Source organism: Bos grunniens, chromosome 26 (genome assembly GCF_055505025.1).
Source record: "Bos grunniens cultivar Pamir isolate PY7600 chromosome 26, Bosgru_T2T1.0, whole genome shotgun sequence".
NCBI classification, from domain to species: domain Eukaryota; kingdom Metazoa; phylum Chordata; class Mammalia; order Artiodactyla; family Bovidae; genus Bos; species Bos grunniens.
Window position 1 is genome coordinate 25653441 of NC_141190.1, and position 23836 is coordinate 25677276.

At 40.4% G+C, this 23836-nt stretch overlaps 1 protein-coding gene across 9 annotated transcripts in view; it reads left to right on the forward strand.

The window, feature by feature from the left end:
• The window catches only part of SORCS3 (sortilin related VPS10 domain containing receptor 3), a 633389-nt gene that overhangs the window by 316494 nt on the left and 293059 nt on the right, over positions 1-23836 (forward strand). For 6 of the 9 annotated variants that reach the window (XM_086377568.1, XM_086377569.1, XM_086377575.1 and 3 more), the window contains one exon: positions 14122-14280. The exons of 1 other annotated variant lie outside the window; for it this stretch is intronic. In XM_086377568.1, the coding sequence (XP_086233694.1) occupies positions 14122-14280 (159 nt within the window). Of the gene's footprint in view, positions 1-4598; positions 4751-14121; positions 14281-23836 lie in introns of all 9 variants that reach the window. 2 more of the 9 variants (XM_086377573.1, XM_086377574.1) reach the window with 1 other exon arrangement.

Below are 23836 nucleotides of genomic sequence, written 5' to 3' on the forward strand. Positions count from 1 at the left end.
GGGGGTGGTGGTGGACAAAGGCCTAAGGAGTCTCTCCAGCTCTGATTCCTTTCTGCTCCTGTGTCGCACACACTCTGTTCCCTCGCTGCGTCCTTTCGCTTTCCTTCACGTGTTACCAATACAGAACAGCAAGGACAGAGCTCTCAACTTGGGAAAGCAGGTTCTGAGTTTGAGCCCCATTTTTACAGATGTGTAAACCAGATGTGACCTTGGGCAAGTTGCTCATCACAGGCTCCTGGTTTCCTTGCCCCTAGAAAGGGATGTGGTTGGCCGCCTGGAAAAATCCCAATCCCTGGACTGTTTATATGTTAGGTTACATGATAAAGGGGGATTCAAATTGTAGGTGGAATTAAGGTCGTTCATCTGCTGCCCTTAAAAATTTGTACTGTCACTGTGGCTTTATTTCCCCTTCCTGTCTGGAAACTGCCTGACTTAGGATGGTGATGGTTACAGAGAGTACCTGCCTGGCTCAGTTGCCAGGGGAGCGCTCTGGAAAGGTCCTTAGAAGTGTGGACAAAGGCTGTCCCTGCCATATCAGCAAGTAAATGCGGTTGTGACCATCAAGCTGCTGCTGTCAACCCTGGCTGTGCACCCTGAAAAGATTCAGGCAGGAGAAAAAACAGGATACTGGCCCTGGAAAGGTAGGTTTCATCTCAAAGGAAGGATTTCAATGAGCCCAGACTATTGCATCTTCTCATATATAGAATAGCGCTAAATTCATTAAGGTGAGATGTTTGAGTTTTCTTTAATTAACAGTAGTCTTTTGATGTTCTAACTACCTGGTTTTGCTGCATAAACTCCTTTGCATCCTGGCTCCTGGCTTGCCTCTTCACAGCCATCCCTCAGAGCTATCTGAGAGAATGCCTCCCAGGCTTAAGTCCTCAGCAATTTCACTGAATAAAACAGAATTCTCAGCTTTTAGGTGGTGTTTTTTTTAGTTGGTAGTTTGTAAGAGGGAAGAAGAGTCAGAGTGTTGTGATGTGAGAAAGACTGGACTGGCCATTGCTGGCTTTGTAGATGGAAGGGGGCTTTTAGACCAGGGTTGGGAGTAGTCTGTAAAAGCTGGACAAAACAAGGGAGAAGAGTCTCACCCTAAGCCTCCAGGACAGAAGGCAGCCCTGCTGACACCTTGACTTTGGCCCAGTGAGACCCATTTTGGGTCTGACATCCAGGACTGTTAGGTAATAAAATTACATATTTTTAAGCCATTAAGCTTGTGGTAATTTGTTTCCAGCCACAGGAAGCTAATAAAGTGGGTAACAATACCAGCCCTGCCTTCCTCAGGGAGCAGACTGAGGAGAAAACAGCTGTGGAAGGACTTGGCAAAATATAAAATGTGATGCCACTCAAAGGCCTCGATACGAACTCCACTTGAAGGTGAAAGAAGGCAGAGCAGATGTCTTGAGCTAGAGGTGGAAATCACAGATCGAGGGCCTCCAGCTCCTTGCAGAGCCTAATTCTTTTTCATTTTCACTCTTTCTGGAAGCTCAGTGTCTCTGGTCTGAGAGACTGGACCCAGTGCCACAGTTGCCTTTCTTAGGATGGTTCCTGCACTGCTGAGGGACAGTGAGGTGCCCACTAGCTGGGACAGACTGGCTTTTAGGTGGTCATTGGCCCCAAGGGCTGCTCTTCAGAAAGTCACCTTGCTCCCTGTTGATCACATCCAGCAGTTAGCTGTTTGGGAGCCCGTCCTATCCCTCAGAAGCATAAATGGTGATGGGGGTGAGGAGTTGAGTTCTAACTCATATTCACATGCTTCTCATTCTTGTTGGGTAAAGAAATTAGCCTCCAATTAAAATAAATTAATTTTTTAAAAAGGAGGTGCTTTTGGAATGGAGTGATTTGTTCCTGATGCTAATGAAGCTCTCCATAGCATAGTTTCTTCCAACTAGATCAGGACATAGGACATTTCCAGGCGTATTTATTCCCCTAATTGTTTTCCTTGGCATAAGCTAATACTTGTCTTGCCTCTTTTAACAAGAATAATTGTTCCCAAATTGCTAATCCCAGTAGGATTAAGTCCCTGAAAATTGCCTAGGTTTTGAAGGCTCCTCATAGGAAGAATTCAAGATCTGTTGGGAAAAATAGTTTAGCAGGTCTCCCTATTTTTTTTATAGTGTTCCCAGAATGAAATACTAAAGCCACCATACTAGATAAATACTGTATCAATGACAATCTGCAATTTTAAAATTAGTCATAATGAGTACTATGCAATTAATTTCCATTTACCATCCCTTGTGCCTTAGAGTGTTTTCAGTCTTTCTCACGCATGGCTTCAACAAGACGCTCATACATTAGGTGTGTTTTGTGGTAGATGGCAGATAATATGCGGGCTGGTGAGCGTATTTTCCTTATCTCTTCATATAGTGATTGCCTTTCTGATTTTAGGATTTTGAACAGTGATTCTTAACTCTGGGGCCCCACTGTGGTCCCAGATGTGCACAGTAGCAAGTTGGAGGCTTGAAACAATAACCAATGTGGATGATCTTAATTCAGCTAGTTGGATATTTTTCAGGATCTTCTGGTTATGATTGATGGCTGTGTAAACACTGTACCAAATCCTTTGCCTTCTAACCTGTGTCCCAGCACCCTCCCTCTGATCTCAGGTGTGCGTGTCTGGTTTTGCATCTTTCTTTAGTGTTCCTAAGATGGAGAAAGACCAAACAAGCAGACCAAAGACCCTCAAATCAAACCATAACAAAACACTAAAACAGTTTGACAAAAGGAATGAAAATGACTTCCAACCCAATCTTACAGATTTCAGGTTTTTTTTTTTTTTTAATTGTGAAACTTCTTTTTTCTTCTCTTCCAGGGATAAAATTGCTTTCTTAAAAATATTGGAATTAAACATCTTGCAGAAAAATAACATGGCCATCAGTTTATTAACTAACATGGCCATCAATTTATTAACTGATCTGCATTAGACTTTGACAAGAGGAACCAGAGTAACAGATTACTGCCCTGAGAAATCGTTGCCGCAGGTGGGGCTGGGGCGGGGTGGGCTGCCAGCGGACAGTGCTCTCTGTAAAGATTTGCTGACTGCTCTTACTGAGATGAAGCCGGCTTCTCTGGCCAGGGCATTGGTGAATCACAAATCCAATGTAGTAAACATTTGGTCAAGCAAACTTAGAAACTCTTGAGTGACCTTCACTCACCACACATCAGATATTTATTATGTGCTTCCCTGAACCCCAGAAGGACCAGGACATGTGACATTCTCTGTCTTTCAGGAACTTAGCATCCAGATGGCACAGTGAGATGAATACAAGTGAAACAAAATTTAACTAAGTCAAAATACATGAATATATTTATAACTTTTCACATATTTTAAACATGAAGCCATAGTTCACTGTGACAATGAATTTGCCGGTGGAGTTGGTGGAAGGTAGAGATCATTCTGCTGAAGCATTGGAGAAACTTCATGGAAGGGAGAGAGTTAAAATGGGCCTGGAAGGAAGGTATGGACGAGGGAAGATGCTGGGCTTTCTAGGTAAGGGAAGAACATTAGCAAAGACAGGAATGTTAGAGGAGTGGGATAGTGATTGGGGGAAAAAAAAAAACTTTTAGGGAATTCGTGGGTAGGGTTTATGGCTATGTTGTAGAGATCAAGCTTGAGAACAGCACAGGAACCCACTTATACGATGTCTGAGGTGCCAGACTTGATTTTCATGACCTGTTGAGGGGACTAGAATTTCTTATGGTGAGGAAATGCCATGGTCAGGATCAGAGCTGTGCTGGGGGGAGCCATCATGCAGTGCAAAGCAGGTGGATGGTTTAGAGCGCGGGTGGGGGCAGACACCAGGGATTCCTGCTCCAGGGAGGAGATCAACTCTCCGAGCTGGGAGGTGCTCTTGTTGCTTCTACAGTGAGGTACCGTCTCTACCTGACCTTCACCCGGGCCTGTTCTGCTCTCAGAACAGTGGTCACAGTGTGCACACATATTTGTCCAGGTTCTCAGTTTTTCCAAGGGCAGACAATGGGTAGCATAACTCTGTTGGGATTCTTGAAAGGGTTAGTGGGAAAGAGTGAATGTGTGAGTGTGTGTATGTGTGTATGAATATCTGCATATGGGGAGGAGCATAGAAACATTTCATCATTATAAAGGTAATTGCAGAATATTAGAAAAAATAGGAAAGTATAAAGAAAAAAATGACTCATGATCATGCTGCACAGGAATAACTACTGTTAAACATGCAGTGAGTTTTTCCTTCCAGTTCTTTTGTGCATATATATGGGCGTGAGATAGAAACCATTTTTAACAAATTTGCGATTACGCCTCATATGTTTTCAGCCTGCTTTTCTTGCACTGCTTCCACATATGATTATTTTTCACATTTCATAAAACTATTTGAATTCATACTTAATAGCTGCATAATATTCCATTGAGTGGATTTAGCCTACTTTAATTATTCTATCAGATATTTGAGTTGTTTCCAATGCTTTATTGTTATAAATAACACTGAGATGAACACACAGGTGCATAAGCCTTTTATTGGGTCCCTGATGGTTTCCTTGGACAGAGTCCTAGAAGAGAAATTATAGGGTCAAAATTATGAATATTTATGAGTCCTGTTCCCTCCTGCCACATTGCTTTTCAGAACAGTCATGCCAGTTTATATGTGCATCAGCGCTGCCTGCCTGCTTCACTCCTCTGCCTTTGCCGTGGTCACCAGCATCCCCCGCATTGCTAGATTCAGTGGTCAGTTCCCCAGATTTCATCCTACTGAACTGTCAGCTACATTTGACACAGGTGAACAACTCTCTTTTCAGATATACTTTCTTCCCTTGGTTTCAAGGTGTTGAGGACACAACACACTCTGGGTTCTCCTCTTTCACACACTCCATTTCTGGCCCCTCCTTATCTCTTTGACTCTTCCGAAGCATGCTAGAACCCAGTTCTCAGGCTCTTTTGTATCTTTATCATGTCTCCCTGGTGTCCAGATTCATATTTTTAAATGCTGTTCAAACACTGATGTCTCCTAAATTCTTATCTGCAGGCCAGCTCCATCTCCTGAAAATAAGCCTTGTATATCTACTGTCCCTTTGGATGGCTATTAAGCATCCAAAACCTAGCCTTTTCAAAAGCATACTCCTTATTTCTACAGCCTGCAATCTACTCCTCCCATGAGCTTTCCTGTCTCATAAAGGCCAGTTCTGTTTTCCCACTTATTCAGACCAAAAATCTGCCTGATCATTTGAGTTATTTCTGATTTTTGATCATGATAAGCAACACAGAGATGAACATACAGGTATACAAGTATAAAGCTCTCTAATGCACTCTTCAGTTTCTCTTACTCCCCACAGCTCATCTGTAAGAGGACTTTTCCTGTATACCCACAGACGGACCGCGTCTCGGTAACTGAGCTGGCCCTGTGTTGACAGTCTCTCCCACTTGGATTCAGTGGCCTCCTCCTGGTCTCTCGGATTCTGTCCTTGCTGTTCCCTGCCTCTCACAATGCTCTATTCAGCCATGGTCAAAGGATCAAAACACAAGCCGTAGGCTCCAGTGCCTAGCCGGAAGCCCACCGATGCTTTCCACATCACTGGGATAAAGCCAGGGTGCTTGTATCACTTACTGCCCCCCACGTTCAGCACTCTGCCGCCTTTGTTCTGTTCTAGCTCTCTGGACTCCTACATCCTTCCTGAAATGTCATCTTCTCAGTGAGGCTTTTCCTGACCCTGCTTTTCACGCTTCAGACCCCCACCCCCCTACTTCAGCACTTGCTGTCTCCTTTCCTGATTTATTTTACTCTAAAGTACTCATTACCATCTGATAAGCTATATATTTTACTTATTTATTTACTTATTTTCTCTTCTCCCCTCACTTGGATGCAAGCTTTCTGAGGGCAGGGTTTTCATTTGGTTTGATTACTGCTCTTATCCTGGACCTTATAGTAGAGCCTGGCATAAAGACTCTGGAAATAATGGTTGAATGAATAGTGTTTATGTCCGATTAGTTTTCAAGTTTTCTCAAACCATTGTTTCATCTCATTTCGTATCTAATTTCGTGTTTTAAATTGTGGTAAAATACACATACCACATAGTTTAACATAACTGTTTTAAAATGTGCATTTCAGAATTGTTAAGCACATCCACATTGCTGTGCGGTCAGTCTCCAGAGCGCTTTCTATCTGTAAAACTATGCCCATTAAACAACTCCTAATTTTCTGTTTCCCCCCAGCTCCTGGCTGTAATTTTTTTACTTTCTCTCTTTATAAATTTGACTAGTGTAATTACTCTAGTGGAAATCATATAGTATTTGTCTTTTTATGACTGGTTTATTCTATTTAACATAATGTCTTTAAGTGTAATCCACATTGTAGCATGTGTCAGAATCCCCTTCCTACTTAAGACTGAATAATATTCCAATATAGGTATATACTGCTGCTGCTAAGTCGCTTCAGTCGTGTCCGACTCTGTGTGACCCCACAGACGGCAGCCCACCAGGCTCCCCCGTCCCTGGGATTCTCCAGGCAAGAACACTGGAGTGGGTTGCCATTTCCTTCTCCAATGCATGAAAGTGAAAAGTGAAAGTGAAGTCACTCAGTTGTGTCCAACTGTAAGTGATCCCATGGACTGCAGCCTACCAGGCTCCTCCGTCCATGGGATTTTCCAGGCAAGGGTACTGGCGTGGGGTGCCACTGCCTTCTCCAAGGTATACACTACATTTTGTTTATTCTTCCGTCAGTAGACACGGGTTGCTTCCACATTTTGGCTGTGGTTAATAATAACAATATGAACATGGGTGTGCAAATATCTCTCCAAGATCTTGCCTTCAGTTCTTTAGGCTATATATCCAGAAGGAAAAGGCTGGATCATGTGTAATTCCATTTTTTATTTTTTGAGGAACTATGATACTGTTTTCCAGAGCAGTTATACCATTTTAAATTCCCATCAACAATGCACAAGGGTTCCAATTTCCTTAAATCCTCATCAAAAATATATTTTGTATTTTTTGGGGGGAAAATGTTTATTGAAGTCCTTTGCTCATTTTTTAGTTGAGTTATTTTTTATTGTTGTTGATTTTGTTATTTTTATATATTTTTTCCTGATTGACCTCAATGATTGTTGCTTTACTGGAGGTGCTTGAGTTAATTTCTGAAGGATAAGTACAAATATACTTAATATAATGGGTAGGGCTGAAAAGGTGGGGAGTCTAATCCTGGCAAAGAGAATGGCATGTATAAATGGTAATGAGTGAAAGGGACATGCACATAAGCATAAATATGCATTGATGTTCTATCTGAAGACTGTATATGTAGTTTACATATTTTCCGCTAAATAGGATATATATAATATACACATGCATATGTGTGTGTGTATATACACACACACACATATATATACATACATACACTTATAAATGCACAAACTTGGTAACAAGTCTTCTCAGTAGCAGCACTATTGACATTTTGGCCTAGGTAATTATTGGTTGTCCAGTGTTGTCCTGTGCGTTTTAATTATTTAGCAGCATACCTGGCCTCTACCCACTAAATGCCAGTTACTCTCTTCCCTACCCCGCAGTTTTAACAATTAAAACGTCTCCAGGGATGGGAAATGGATGAAATAAGCGAAGGGGATCAGAGGTACAAAGTTCCAGCTATAAAATGATAAGTTATGGAGGAGGTGAAGTGCACATGAGGATCGTTGTCAGTAATATTCTAATAACTTTGTATGGTAACAGGTTGGTATCTGGTCTTACTGACGCAATTTCAGAATGTATAAAAATATACCATGTTCTACACTTGAAACTAATATAATATTGTATGTTAATTTTGATTTACATGAAAAAAATGTTTCCATGCATTGTTGAATATCCCCTGGGGGCAACCCCTTTTCCTGCCAGCTATAACCTCTGCTATAAGGGGAAATGTTAGAGAGGTAAATAGACAGAGGGTGGTGGGGGTGGATACTGGTAGTATATTGTTATGTTGTGATTAAGAGCCTTATCTGTAACAGGCTCTATTTGTGTGTAAACCAATATTCAACAACATATTGATTATGTCAGTAGGTTTAGGGGGTCAGCCTAAAGAATGTCTCTTATACTCTTTGTGAGCTTGTATTGATATTATTGTTATTTCTTACTGAGCTCCTGAGAGTCTCCCATTAGGACTCAATTATACAGTAAATTATAGCATTTCTCCTTTTCTATTCAGAGGAAGTCTGCTTACTCCTACTCAGAGACTGTTTTCAAAGCATTGAACTACAATTTGTTTCCTTTGCATTTCTGGAAACTCTGGCAGAGTGAGAGGCTGAGAAACCTATAGCTTTCATCCCATTTTGTAGACCATACACAGGAGGAACAGAGTATGGCAACTGAATAAAGTGAACATATTCATTAATTTTATAATTTGAGTGCTTTAAGACTTACCCAGCAGCAGGAAGGTACGCATTCTAGAAAGATTTCTGGGGAGAATTTTATCATTTCCAGTACTGATTTTGATTGACTTAGACACAAACAAGCTTTATAGGCTTTTGAAAATCTAAGTTAGTGAAGCAAAATCTCTGCCTGATTCATGACTTCCACCTGTGTCCCTTGTAATTTGCAACCCAGCATTAAAATTAGGACCACCATTATTCAACTTTACCAGGAATTTCCTACTAAAAGATAAAAGGACCATATGTATATTGATAAACTCTAAAGCTTGTTCATCTCTAATCTGAGGTACAACCCATGTACAGGGAATAATCCAATTCAAAGAGATAGGTTGTATGAGGTTCTTACTCCTAAGGAATGTTTAGTTATGTTCTTACCCCTAAGGTATGTTTACTTCCTTCATGGGCCAGAGCCTCCCACTGAGGAGACGAGAGTGGTCATTCAAAGTGCAATTGTGTTTACTGAGTTGACACTTACTTACTGATTGTTCATTTTGGTGGTGTTTTATATTTGCTAATAGAGTGTGCTTTTCTTAAAATGTTGCCAGGAATATAAAATGCATGTAAAATAAGTGTAAAATGTAGTTTTGTTTCCCCCCCCCATCCTTTCACATTTTTAAAAAAAAATTGTGATGATGCACAATGCGAGATTTATCCTCTTATCAGACTCTTCCAACTGTGCATTGCAGTATTGTTAACTCCAGGTACGATGCTGTTCAGCAGATCTCTAGAACTTGGTTATCTTGCAGGCCTAAAACTTGATGCTCATTGAACAGCATTTCCCCTGTACCTATACCCCCACCACCCATCCCTTAGGTTTTTATCAACAAAATTCTGGAACGAGGGGTGTCGTGACAGAGCAAATAATACCTAAATCTCCAACCTGTTTGGCATTACTTCTGCCTTTGCTGCTGCTGCTGCTAAGTCGCTTCAGTCATGTCCGACTCTGTGCGACCCCATAGACGGCAGCCCACCAGGCTCCCCCGTCCCTGGGATTCTCCAGGCGAGAATACTGGAGTGGGTTGCCATTTCCTTCTCCAATGCATGAAAGTGAAAAGTGAAAGTGAAGTTGCTTAGCCGTGTCTGACTCTTCGCTACCCCATGGACTGCAGCCTACCAGGCTCCTCTGCCATGTGATTTTCCAGGCAAGAGTACTGGAGTGGGGTGCCATTGCCTTCTCCGACTTCTGCCTTTAGTTATGTTCTTATTCTGGGTAATTTATAGATAAACATTTATGTTTATTTAGCAGTTGTGGCCCTATGCTAAACTCTTTAATCATTATTTCATTTAATCCTTTCAATACCATGGTGAGTTAAACATGATTATTATCAGTATTTTTCTTAGATGAGCTAACTGATTGGAAAAACTGGGTAATATCCTCACTTTTACACATAAAGTAGCAGACTGGAGATGTGAACCCAGGACAGCTGCCCCAGAGCCTATAGCATTGATAACTCTGTTCATGTTTTAAAGACCCCCTTCTCTTCCAGCATATGTGTATAACCAATACATATCTTGTATCAGGACAAGCTGGAAAAAGAATCGAAGCCAAACTGGAGCAAAAGCCAAATAAAACAAAACAAAACAGAAATCTCTAGTGGGAACTCTTTCCTGCTCATTCTATCAAAATCATATAAATACAGAATTCACAGATGTCTGAACCTGTATTGCCATAGGCTTTCTACATATACACCTACAATTATGGGTTCAAAGGCAAGGTTTGTAAATTTCTTTGTAGGATGAAACTCTCATAACTATGCCAAGAGTCACATGCCTATATCACAAATTTAGTCCACAGAGGATATTTAATGTGAGTATAATGTTTTTGGTAACAATCTCATTTTAAACATTTGAAGGAAATGTGTGCACTCTCTATGTTGACAAAGTACTTACTGCTTCTTGTCTTGCTTTATCTGCTTTGCTCACTTAGTTTACCTGCTTTGTCCTTGTAGGCTTTTCTTTACCTTTGAAATCCCTGCTTCCCAGTAACAGTTTGGGTGGACGTGGAGTGATTTTCATTATATATGTAGGTATAGAAGTTGTTATGTAGAGTCATACAAAATATACATATTTTACTCTGAGGCTTAACTTCTACTGAGGCTTTGCTTTCTGATTCCATTTATGTTAATATTATGGTTCCTTCTTTTTCTTTTTTTTCACTTTTTCTTTTTCAAGCACTAACATTCTATTGTCCCTTTGGATTCCTATTCATTTAATTCTTCATGTCCTCTTGACCAAAGTTGAATGAGTCAGAGGAGGAAAGGGGCTTTCCTGAAACTGCTTTTTTTGTGTGTAGATTTCTTGTTGTTGTTGTTTAGTTATGAAGTCATGTCCAACTCTTTTGTGACCCCATGGACTGTAGCCCTCCAGGTTTCTCTGTCCATGGGATTTCCCAGGCAAGAATACTGGAGTAGGTTGCCATTCCCTTCTCCAGGGTATCTTCCTGACCCAAGAACTGAACCCACATCTTTTTTATTGCAGGCGGATTCTTTACCAGTGAACCAGTTTCTTAAAGATGCTTAAAAAAAGACTAAAAAGCTGCTTCTCTGACTTCCCCTTGTCCCTTGGTATAGGTGACACAGTGCTTTTCCAGGTGTAGCAAAGCATTAGCATTAGTATGTGCGTATGTGACTCAAGGTGGTGACGTTTGAGTCTGTTAGAGGGGGTAATAGGCAAGTTACTTTCCTCCTCTGAGCCTGTTTCCTTACCTGTAAAACACAAATAATGACCCATCACATAATTTGTTTGAGGTTTCGATAAAATATCCTGCAAAGTACCCAGCATAGATCGGAAATCTAAAACATATAGGTTTCTACATCCCTCCTTCCATTCTTCTCAGACACTAGATTTAATATAGACACTGCCAGTGATATCGAAGTATATAAAAGGATTTCAGAGAAAGATTGCAATAAAAATGTACTCTTGCCAAAAAGGGTCCCCTAAAACCAGCTCACAATGTCAGTACACCTTATATATAATTGCTTTTCTGTACATGTGTATGCATAAATGTGCCACAGAGGCGTACGTGTAAGCATAGGTGTGTACACATACATGTAATGTTTGTGTTGTGTGCAGATTAATGTGCTTTGTGTATGAAAGTATGGAGTGTGTGTACAGGAAGAAACAGGGCTAGAGGAAGAGAGTACATTGCACTAGATATTTGATGGTAACCCTTATTGTAACTCATGGTATATAAAATAAAGTTCATTTATGATGTTGGTCTTATCTTCTAATTAAAATCATGGGCATGAAACTTCTTTATACCTGCATAAAAGAAGCAGTTTAATTTCTCTGCACCAGGGGAGAAATGATTTCATTGCCTGTTATGTAGCCCATCAGTACTTGGTGAGAAGTGAGGGAGAGTAGTTAGGAAAGCCTCGTTCTTTCCCAGTATATTTGTCCTCGCAGTCTTCAAGGAGCGTGGATGCATCCTCTGAGGTTTTTTCAAGGTCAGCAGGGGTGCTTTTCCCAGTAGTCCTCACCCTTCACAGTGCCAAGGGAGGAGACAGCTATTCTGTCTACGAATCTAAGAGCTTTCGTCCTAGATTATTCACACATGAATTAAAAAAAAAAGAAACTAGACTGCCTATACTGCATCTATTTCTCAAAAATTTGCTGATAACTAGTAATAACTTATTTCAATGAAGCCAAAGAAAATATTTGAGAAAAAGAAAGTAAGCTTGTCTTGGAAGTTATACAGGAACAAAAAAGGAAAATGGCTATGAATCTTAGCAGTTAAAGGCATTGAATTTGTGTAAAGCTTACTTTATAATACTGATATATACTATTGGTAAAATTTTAAAACTCTACTCTTCAAGAGTTTCATTTTAGAAGCATAAGGAAATGTTTCTTTGACTTTACTTGGTACTTTGGACCCCATGGTACATACTGTGTGTAGCTGTAACCCTAACAGCTAGTGGCAGTACAGCCCAAGACAGGACGAATTACGGGAGGAAATAAACTCATTTGCTCATTAAGTCACTTAACAAACATTAGGAACTCAAGGAAGTTGGGTTGAGCTGGATGATAAAGGTCAAAAGAGCTGTGCTAATGATGGAGCGAAACAAACACAAGGGGCAGGTTATGTCAATCCATTTGAAGAGTTTTAGGATATAGGAAAATCAAAGATAAGTCACTGCATGGTTTTAGATTATTCTGGCCACAGTATACAAAGGGAATTGGAGGAATATTGGTTGAATCTGAGAGATGGACTAGGGGTATCTTACAGGAATCCAATACAGAAATGGTCACATTTCAGACTAACAGAACCACAATGGGCAGGGAGAGAATGGATCTGATTTTAGAGTTAATTAGTAGGTAAAACATGCGGAGCTTAGAGACTAATTAATTATAGGAGGTGAATGAGAAAGCAGAGTTAGGGATGAACCCCGGGCATTTGGCTTCACATGGGTGGCTGGTGGAAACCCTCACTGAACCAGGAAACACTAGGGATGGGGACAGGGGCTTGGATGAGGTATCCTGGGACCTGCTGAGTTTTAGGTCTTGTGGGATATTCAAACTGAAGAAAGTGCCAGAACACTTAGTGTTCAAGTCTGAAACTGGGAGGAGACCTTAGATTAACTTTTATGAATTGTCGCCAGAAAAGTGGTAACGAACAAATAAATACAAATGAGAGTGGAAGAGGTCACTGAGGACCAATGTATCTAGTGAAAAGAGAAGGTCAAAACTGAGGATTGAGCAATGGTTATAAGGATAATCATAGAAAGTTTAGTAATCAAAAGAGGTAGAAAGGAAAACCAAGATAAGTATGGTGTTACAGAAGCCCCTGGAATAAAATGCTTCCAGAAGGATGGAATTGTCAGTGGCCACAAAGACTGCAAAGAGTTTAACTAAGGGAAAGATAGGTCTGAGTGTCTACTGGATTTAAATACTGAAACGTCACTCACACATTTAGTGAGACCAATGCCACTGAGGTCCTATGAATAGAAGACTTTTGACTCCTGAGAGGTTGATAGTAATCATAGCTATCACTTGTCACGAATATGCATTATGCCAAGCATTCAAAGCCAGTTCTGGTATCATCAGACTCAGTTATTGTTGAGGAAACCGAGGCCTCTAGAAGTTAAGTAATGCTCCAAGGTGACAGTATACAGAGAAGTGTTGAGACCTGGACTGCTGTCTCAGATGTCTGTTCACTACACCACTCTATGCATTCGGCTTGGGAAGGACAGACTTTCTTGAGCATCAGTATTTGTCAAAAATGGCCTTCAGGGATAAGTGCTTTGGAAAACAACTAGAGCAAAGGGATCATGAAACCACCTAAATCAATTAAATCTCTAAAACTGTTCAGAAGGAACAAAACAGTGGGATCTTTTTCATGACTTAAAAGCAAGAGAGTGATGGAGAGTGATGTGGAGAATTGACAGAGGGAAGACGAAAAGACAGAGGTGTGATGATCCCAAGGTCAAGGGACAGAGGACCATAAGAATAAACTTCCAATATGTACAAGTATAAATATCAAAAATGAAAGTATTTAGAAGATGGACATCAGAAAAATGAAGCCTCATTTGTATGCAGACCTAACCTTGCACAGTATTTTAGCTCAATTCACCAATAAAGGACTGAATCAGGAAAAAAAATATCAGTATTTCATCTAGAGACCCAGATGCCCTTTTCTGTGCTGTGATATATAAGTAGAAATGACTTTATATTTATGCTTTAATTTCTTGTATTTATTCTCTGCTACTGACTCTGTCTATATTTTCTTCTCTTTCCTTTCTTTAGATCATGCTTCTTAGTGATCCTGAGATAGAGAGCAGCATATTGATCAGCTCAGATGAAGGGGCAACCTATCAGAAATACCGGCTCACCTTCTACATCCAGAGTCTGCTCTTTCACCCCAAGCAGGAGGACTGGGTACTGGCCTACAGTTTGGATCAAAAGGTGAACACATTCTGTTTTCATTCACATCCTGTCACCCAGGTACCACCTGTGAAAAGCACTTGCCTATTTACTCAGTCCATATACACGAGGGTATTCAATGACATTGCATTGTTCCAACTACATTGATTGTGTCTGCAGCATCTAACTTTCCTTTCTGGTCTTTAATATCAAAATATGCAGGCGGGTATATTTCATTAATGACAATGCCATTTGTCATTTCACAGGTTTAAGATGGTTTTTTGTGTGATTTTACTCATTTAACCTTTAAAACAAACCCTGTGCTATAAATGGGAAATGTATATTCAAAATAATTTTATGGAGACTGAAGTAAGCAAAGGTGCAGAAAAGCCAAGGTACTTGTTCGAAACCACTCACCTGGTAGCTAGAGGAGTCAGAACTTGGAAGCTTATGGTCAGACTTCAAGTCTAGGCATATTCTATCACACCATGCTGCCTTGAATTGGAATATGCCATTGTTCTCAGTTTAGCAAAGGGAGGAAAGCCTCACACATGTCCATCTCATTGTTTTCTAAAAGTACATTCAAGATAGAGTACCTCAATGAGTCCTCCCCTTTGAGCTTCAGATCCATACGTATATCCAGCTGTGTACTTGACTTGTCTACTATATGTCTCAGAAGCCTTTCAATTCAACATGTTCCAAAGATGAACTCTTGATCTTCCCACGTCTAAGCTGCTTCTCTTCCAGTATTCCCTAATTGTATTCATTCAGGTGCAAAAGTCAGAAACCTAGGAGGTAGCCCTGATAGTTCTCACAGTATGTGTTCATCCTGTAACTTGAACTATGTATTTCCCAAATGTAGATCTTTTGATTTCATGCCTTTGCTTAAATTCCTTCTGCATCTTCTCTTTGCTCACAGATTAGTCCAAAGTCCTCAGTAGGCTGCAATAGCACCCGCTTGGTCTGGTCCCTCCTTCTCTCTTCTAACTCACTGTTAGTACTTCAGTGACCATCTTCAGTCCCTCCCCACAGCTGTCTCCCTTGCTCTCTTTCCTGGGCCTGGGATCTTCCATACAGTAAACCTCTTCACTATCAGATCTCAGACATCACTTCCGCAGGACATCGTCCCTAAGCTCCCTGACAAAGTTAAATCCCCCTTGATGTTCTTTCTTACAAGGCTATGCACACTTCCCTTCAGAGTACCTGTCATGGTTGAGATTTTCCTGTTGATTGATGTGCACTTGGCATCATTTGCATTTCTCTCTAGATTGCAAGTTCCAGGACAGCAGGGTTGTGTCTACTTTTACTCACTGTTGTAGCACCAGTCTCTAGGACGGTGCCTGCCATTTAATAATGATCAGTAAATATTTGCTATATTTGAAAGTTTGGACTTCCATGGGCGCTCAGACAGTAAAGAATCAGCCTGCAATGCGGGAGACCTGGGTTCGATCCCTGGGGTGGGAAGAGCCTTGGAGGAGGGCATGGCAACCCACTCCAGTATTCTTGCCTGGAGAATCCCCTATGGACAGAGGAGCCTGGAGAGCTACAGTCCATGGGATCGCAAAGAATCAGACACAACTGAGCTACTAAGCACAGCACAAATATTTGTTAAGCAAATGAATTAGTGGATGGATGCATTGCTATGGTAATGAGCCCTTTATAGTTGATCAACTTATATCTATGAGAAGAGAATTTAGATTGTTCTTTGTATTTCCTGCTTTTTCCAGAACCTTAGTACAGTGTGTGATGGCAAACTATTATGTCACAATGTTGTGGAATCAATCAGTGAAAGGGGATGGATGCTTACAAGTACTGTCCTACATAGAGTTGTCTACAGAATAATGTTGTTAAAATAGCTTCTTGTCTCTGTTCTCTCAAGTCCTGAAACAGTTGCTCCTCACTATATGTTTGAATCTGTAATTTGTAAATGTGAGTGTGTGTGTATGAGGTGTCAGCACCTTTAAACAATAGTTTCAACATAACCTTTATATCTCTCATTAATAGAGCCTCAAGGTGGGCATCAGGTGCTAAATGCAGTCCCCTAAGGACACCCGCATGACATTTGCAGAGCAAAAACCATTGCAAATACATTTCTTTCATGGCATCAGGTGGATATTGTATGAAAGACTTAGCCAAATGTCAGATAGTCTCTGTTTAAATGCTTAGTATAGCCAGGAATTTTGAATATGTGTTGAAAAAAATAAATCATTTAGATGTTACTAAATGGCTGTATGATAATTTATTTAGATGAAACTCAGAACTCTTAAACCATGTTTTTATTTATGCAGAGACAAGCTAGGTTAGACCAGCTAGGCAGCAGACATCTCATGCCAAGAGGTTGATAAACCAAATGCAATATAGAAGTATTCCTTTTCTCCAGCTCCACAGCACTGAGAACATCTACAGCATTGCTCGTGAAGTACCCTTACAGATAGAATGCATTCAAGATAGTTTCTGACTCGATGGTTGCTTTTTCACCTGGTGAAAATCTTTGCAAATGTGGCAGTGGGCACTGATGGATTTTCCTAACCACACTGAACATTTCTGGATGCATTCTTCCTTAAGTTCTCTTTCTTGTTGACATCTTTTGTGTGAAGTGGCTGAATGTTCTTTAGGCCCATAAAGTTTCTAACTGGTGCCCTGACACTCTTAAATAAATGGTGTGAGAAGGCTGATGATGCCCCCGGCAACATTTGTAGAGATGCCATAAAACATCATCCAGGCATTCAGGTTACAGCAGAGTTTTTCTTTATTTGGGGGTAGTTTATTGGTTTAGAGTCAAGGAGAGGGATGCTTTGGAGCAGCAAATGAAGATGCAAGGCTAGCCGAGACTGATATACAGATGTCTCGTTTCGGACTGCAGCCTTCTCTGACATGCGTGCATTGAGGCGCGGGCTTCTTCCAAAGAGAATGAAAAGTGCTTGTATTAAGGTAACTGCAGCATCAAAGGGAGATGTTTGTGGTGAGGAGAGAATCGATGTTTCCATTATTGTGCCTTTGATGAAATGCACTAGCAATTTCTTTGGAATCTGTAAGGCTATCTCTTTACCTTGTATGTATTACAAAAGACCTAATTGGATGATATTTTAAAAGGACAATATCCAATTGCTCTACCTTCCAAATTGCTACCCCAAAGCTGCAGGAAACTTGCCAGGAGCTCTCACTCAATAAAGGCACTGCTGGAGAATTAAGGAAATACCTTCTGGATAGAACAAAATTCTGTCTAGAAATTGAGAGTGCACATAATCTTGTGTTCATTGAGATATTGGCTGGCAGCTTGTGAATCCCCTGGGAAACTTGGCTACCTTGTGCTGGTCAGGGCCAGGTTGGTGGTGAAAGAGAGCCAAGCCTTCCAACTTCCAAAGCGATGAAAGGGTGTGGACGTAGGGCAAATGCACCTTGCACTTGACCCTGTGGGAGGATCATGCCTCTCCAATTCTGATGCGTCCCAGTCTCACAGACTCTTTCTGTGTCCTTCTCAGTGCGATGTGGGCCTTTGATCAAGTCCTGTTCTGGCTATACTGTGGGTCCTATTACCTCCTATGCCAGCTCCCCTCTGCCTTACAGATCCTCCTGCCATCTTGCATTTTAACATTAACTGACTCAGTAAAGATGAAATTCTTTCTTGTGTACAAGAATCTTGGAGATGTTTTTATAAGAATCTTGGTGGTTTTAAAAAAAGCACAGCAGAAATAATGTTATGGTTGACCAAATTGGAAATAATAGAAGAAAAGCTACTCCTCTCCTCTCAGAACCAAAGCTCTAGAACATCTTAGGGCAGCTGCGTATTTACCAGTTATTTAGAAGGCAGGATTCTCTTTTGCCTCCATCAGACTGTTTCCTTGCTAACGACTGAAACAACTCACTTTGTGATATTTTGAATTAGCTGGAGGGCTCAATAATCTTACTGAAACCGAGAAGTTTTGAAAAGATTTTGGGATCGGTTTTGAGGACATTGCAGTCCTTTAAAAAGTTAGGTGTTATTCTCATAGTTACAGAAAGCTGATGTTTAAAACCAATCCCTCATTTTGACAAGGAACTCTATAGTTTTTCGAATGGGCACATGCTCATGTATTCACAGATGCATGCAACGTGGACACAGAGATGCAGAGATGCAGAGCTGATAATAGCTGTTTTCCTGCATGAGAGGTGGGATTGCAGGGCTCTCTGTTATCATTTGTCTTCTTGGCAAAATGAAACTTTAGCACACCTAGCTGGCTTTGGCCATCAGAAATGAGAATCTCAATGGGATTTCAGACATGATTGTTTTTCAGACGCTTCTGGGCTAGACTAGTCTAGAATTGCCTGAAATTTCAATGTAAAAGCCACTTTCTGAAACACTGGCACACATAATGAAGGGTTGCTATGTGGTAATTTGGAGGGAGGGGGGTGTGCAGCTATGGGTGTCTTGTTTTTATTGCTGGCCATCCACCAAGCTCAGTAGCAGCTGACAGAGTGACAAGCTGGTTAAGAAACTGATGCGGTCTTGGGAATTGTTGTTTAGTTGCTACGTCATGTCTGACTCTTTTGTGACCCCATGAACTGTGTAGTTCACCAGGCTTCTCTGGGCATGGTCACTGGCCAAACAGGGTCTGCAGTGGAGGGGGTGGGCTGCCACAGTGAGCAGGACACCAGTGAGTTAGGGTGTATCTAGTGTGTAGAAGGCCTGAAAACTCAAAGGGAAGTTTAAATTTGTACTTCTGGAATGCTGGTACAAATGAAGACATTTCTTTCGTTTATATTCTCATGAAAACCCTCTGATTAGAAATGTAATTGTGCTCAGAGCCTTCAGGATTAGCAGGAGATGGGAATTTTCCTCAGCAGCCTTGACAGAAAGGCTTCATGGCTCCCCAGCTGGTGAGGACGGGGCTGTGGGGAATTACCTTGGGCTGGCTGTGGTGTTGAAGCCTATTCCCTGTGGAATAAGACTGGGACAAAAGGTATGTTTTATTTAGAGAGAGACACTGAGTTTTCATCGGGTCCTCTTTCATGCCTATAAAATCACTTGTGTAACACTGAAGAGGAGAACGGAAAATCCATAGCCCCACTCACCTAGGGTGAGCCCACACCGCTCTCACAGATGTCTCATTCATACAATAGAAATATGCTGTCTCCATCACCATAGAAACACCAGTTTCCAGGAGGCCACTTCCTGAAGGTGAACACAGAAACAGTGGACTGAGAGAGAATAGCCCTATTTTGTATTAAAAAAGATGGCACAACCACCATGTTATTCAAATGTTAGCATTAACCTATTTGAGCTGAGTTCTGAATGACAAAACTGATTTAATGCACAATATTAACTTGCATTCAGTGAGGGTGGTGCAGTGAGAATCTCTAGTCTTCGCAACATTGCTCTAAAGGATGCTGGCTCAAAGGAACAGACTTCAGCAAAAGTCTTTATCTTCCCAAGCCTGCCTTTTCTATACCATGTCCCAGACTTCAGGTCCCTGCCTCTACCTTCTAGGTGTCCCTTTTGGTAACCTGACACCTTTCGGTCAGGAAAAGAACATTTGCTAAAATAATTAATGGAAGATGCAGCATATATATGTATTAAGAAGGGTATACAGGTATTTCTTCTCAACAACACCTTTCCTGAAGCAGTTATGCTCTCATGATAGAAATTCAGGTGTGGTAATCCTTTGGTGAAAGAGGTGACTATAGGAACAGGAATAGGAAGAGGTGGGCAAGGGCTCGTGTGATGCAGCCTCTTCTGGTTGCATGTAAGCTTCTCTGTGTTCCTCCACCCCTTCCTGTGTGGAGTGACCTTACCTTCACATATGTGCTGGTACTTTGTGCCCACACTGCTGCCCAGTGTCCCTAACTCTCATCCCTTTGCCTAATTCTGACCCTAGGTTTCCAGTTTTCCAGTTGAATCTAGGAGTTCTTCTGCTTATTCCTTCCTTTGCAAGCCTCTCTGGGCTTATGATCTGGCTGATCTAACATGGCCAAATCTCCTATCCCTCCTCCATTCTCTGCCTCTACCATGACCCACCCCTCTGGTACCTGACCTTTTAAAGTCAGGGTCAGTCTTTAAATGTTTTAAATCAAAGTATAATATATATACAGAAAAGTACACATATCATGAGCTCAATGAATTTTCATAAACTGAATGTACCTATGGAACCAGCACCCTGATCAAGAAGCATAGCATGATTGGAATCCCAGCAGCATCTCTCTTATGTACTTTTTCAGTTATTACCTTCCACCCCAAGTCCAGCTGCTATCAGTGGGATCCTTAGCTTCCACCCCAAGTCTAGCTGCTATCAGTGGGATCCTTACCTTCCACCCCAAGTCCAGCTGCTATCAGTGGGGTCCTTACCTTCCACCCCAAGTCCAGCTGCTATCAGTAGGGTCCTTACCTTCCATCCCAAGTCCAGCTGCTATCAGTAGGGTCGTTTTTAATGGCTGGCTAAACTGGTGAAGAAATAGACTCAAGATGAATTCCTTTGAAGAAAGGTTGGAAGATAGCAAGTGAGGTAACTGACAGAGAAGGAGACTTTAAAAATATTAGCATTAAAGAATTAGTGTAAGCCAAAGGCAAGAATTCATTGACATTCAATAAGTCTAGTTAATCCAGAGAATTCACAAGGAAACTTTCCAAAGATGCTCATTTAAAATTAATAAGTTTTAATTTAAATATATTTTCCTTTCTGTGCCATAAGGAAGACACCTAGTGTTGACAAAGTTTTGGTGAAACTCATTCTGAAATTGTACTGATGGTCATGCAAATGAGTTTTCCTTCCTGAAAAACATCTTGGCAATGTATCAGAAGACAAACACGTTTTCATAACTTGATTCAGCTACTTTACTTCTGAGACTGAACCAAGAGAATAATACCAAAAAGATTTAGGCATAATAAAGTTTATCAAAATCACTCATAAAATCTGGATAGAAATTTGCTGAGTGTTCAACACTAAGGGATTTTAAATCAGGGTATATACATTTGCCTGAATATTATGCAGCCATTAAAATGGTGATTATGATGACCATGTAGCAACATGGATACATATTAATATCTATTTAGTACTTGTATATCTCATAGACATTATATGTATATAAATTAATACATGATTCATAGAAAATTAAGTAGTACGCTTTGAGTATAAGTATGCAACAAATAAAAGAAGGAAGGAAGGAAACAAAGAGGGAAGGAAGAAGAAAAAAATTAAAAATAGTAGAAGATATTGCCAAATATTACCTGAGTTCTCTTAAGATGATGGTATTGTTTTTAGGGTTTTTTTTTAATGCCACTTATTTTTTAGATTTTGTATTATTTCATTAGATTACTTTTATGATTCAATTCAGTTCAGTTCAGTTGCTTAGTTGTGTCTGACTCTTTGCGACCCCATGGGCTGCAGCACACCAGGCCTCCCTGTCTATCACCAACTTCCGGAGTTTACTCAAACTCATGTCCATTGAGTCGGTGATGCCATCTAAGCATTTCATCCTCTGTTGTCTCCTTCTCCTCCTGCCTTCAGTCTTTCCCAGCATCAGGGTCTTTTCAAATGAGTCAGTTCTTCACATCAGGTGGCCAAAGTATTGGAGTTTCAGCTTCAGCATCAGTCCTTCCAGTGAATATTCAGGACTGATTTCCTTTAGGATGGACTGGTTGGATGTCCTTGCTGCCTTGAATGTTTAGTCCCAAATATAAGACAGTGATATTTAAAAAAACAGTTTAAGTGTGAATAAGGTCAATTTAGGTAAAATCACTTTAAGTTATAATTTAACTACATTTTCAAGAGGTGGTGTGGTGTAGAGGAAAATTTCCCTGGACTGGGAATATATCAAGTCTGAGGTTTTTCTTTTCTTTAGCTTTGCTTCTCACTATATGGTCTCTTTTTAACTGTGAAACTCAAGGAACTATGTTTTTTTCTAACAAAAAAATATTCTTTTTGGATATAACCTCAAGCCATATTATTTACAACTCAGTGATAGATATAGGTTTTATTATTTAGAAGCACCCACTATAGTTAGATATTAAGAAAGTGATTTCTTCTGGTGGTTTTTCAGATGAATTTTGTGACTATATCCTAAAATTGACTTGGCATTTGGTTATTTGATTTGACAGCTTTAATGGAAACAAATACTCTGGAGCCAAGAGGTATAGACGTATGCAGTGAATTGGTATTTGTGCTCAGTAACTGTTATATTCCTCATGTTACGTTACTTGGTATTGAACATGTAAGTGCTTCTTGGAAACAGAGCAAATATGTCCTTAGGTATCCCTGTGTATGGGCACCAATGGGTGCTTTTATGTACATGGTTACATTGAATTCTCATAGGGATCTGCCAAGTGGGTATTGTTATTTCCAAGTTATAGGTGAGTATGTGACTCCTGAAAGCAGTATCCATTTGCTCAAGGTCACCCCGACAGTGAGGGGACTGGCCTGCTCTCTGCATCTGGCTGAGACCCTCAACTACGACCATCACACCTGACTCTGACTAGTAGATGGACAGACTTTCTGCCACCTGGGGCAGAATCCCATAGGGGCCAGTTTACACTGAACCTTAGCCTCAGAGAACACCGAACCAGTGACACAACAAACTCAGCCAGGCAGAGACCAGGTCTTCAGAGGAATCCAGTTACTGCTAGCACATGCCTCAGCTGATGTCACTTACCAAGGTGGCGCCTTGAATAGGAAAGTCATCACATTGCTTCCTGATAAGTCATAGGACTGAATAATTTCCCCCTGGCAGAAAATAAACAACAAAGCAGTTTTGTGTGTGTGTGTCTCAGGTTTCATGCAGTTTTGCTCACTTTTCCCATCCATTTGCTCCAGTGTTTGAGTTAACATATATAGATTAAATAAGTCTTTGCTGTTCAAATAGGTAATACTATAATCTGGTTTTTTTAAGGAAGTTTATAGAGACATCTTTAATATGGTAATGAAGATAGAAGTTGAAATCATTTAACTTCATTTACAAACCATGACTATGTATTATGCTTTAAATGAAAAGAAAGGCTAAAACAGATATAGTGTTTGTTCAGTTTGCTAAAGAGAAGACAATTTGTCAAGATTTTTTCCCCAAAACTCAAGCAATATGCAAATATAGGAAAATCAGACCCCCATGTTAATTCCATGGCATGATGAATATTTTTATAATCCTAATTAGTACCAGTCATTTAGTCTAGCAATTTCCCCCAATCTAACCAATTTGAAATTAAAATAGATGCCTTGATTACAAAACTCATTAGCAAAGAAGCACCCTTCTCACTAACCAGTTCATTTAAAATGCACAAACTGAATGAAGTGTGGAATACTTGTGTTGTCAATTGGCATAAGTGAAGTGAGTCTTAATTGGGACCATTGTGAAGTATTTGTATTGCTGCATGTTTCATTGCAGTATAATATATCATTCATTAAATGTAATAAAAGCAGCTTTTAAATGGTTTAATTAAGCGAAGTTAGTGTGCTTGGTAATTTTTATAAAGTCTAATGTCACAATTGTTTGCATTTGGAGTACTGATAGGTATTAATGTCAGGAAGATGAAGTCTGACTCTGCATTTATCACTCAGATTACGCAAAGAATGGCAGGTTTAATGTCAGAGGAGAAAATTAAATTATAGAACATTGACTTCTTACTGAAAAGTAC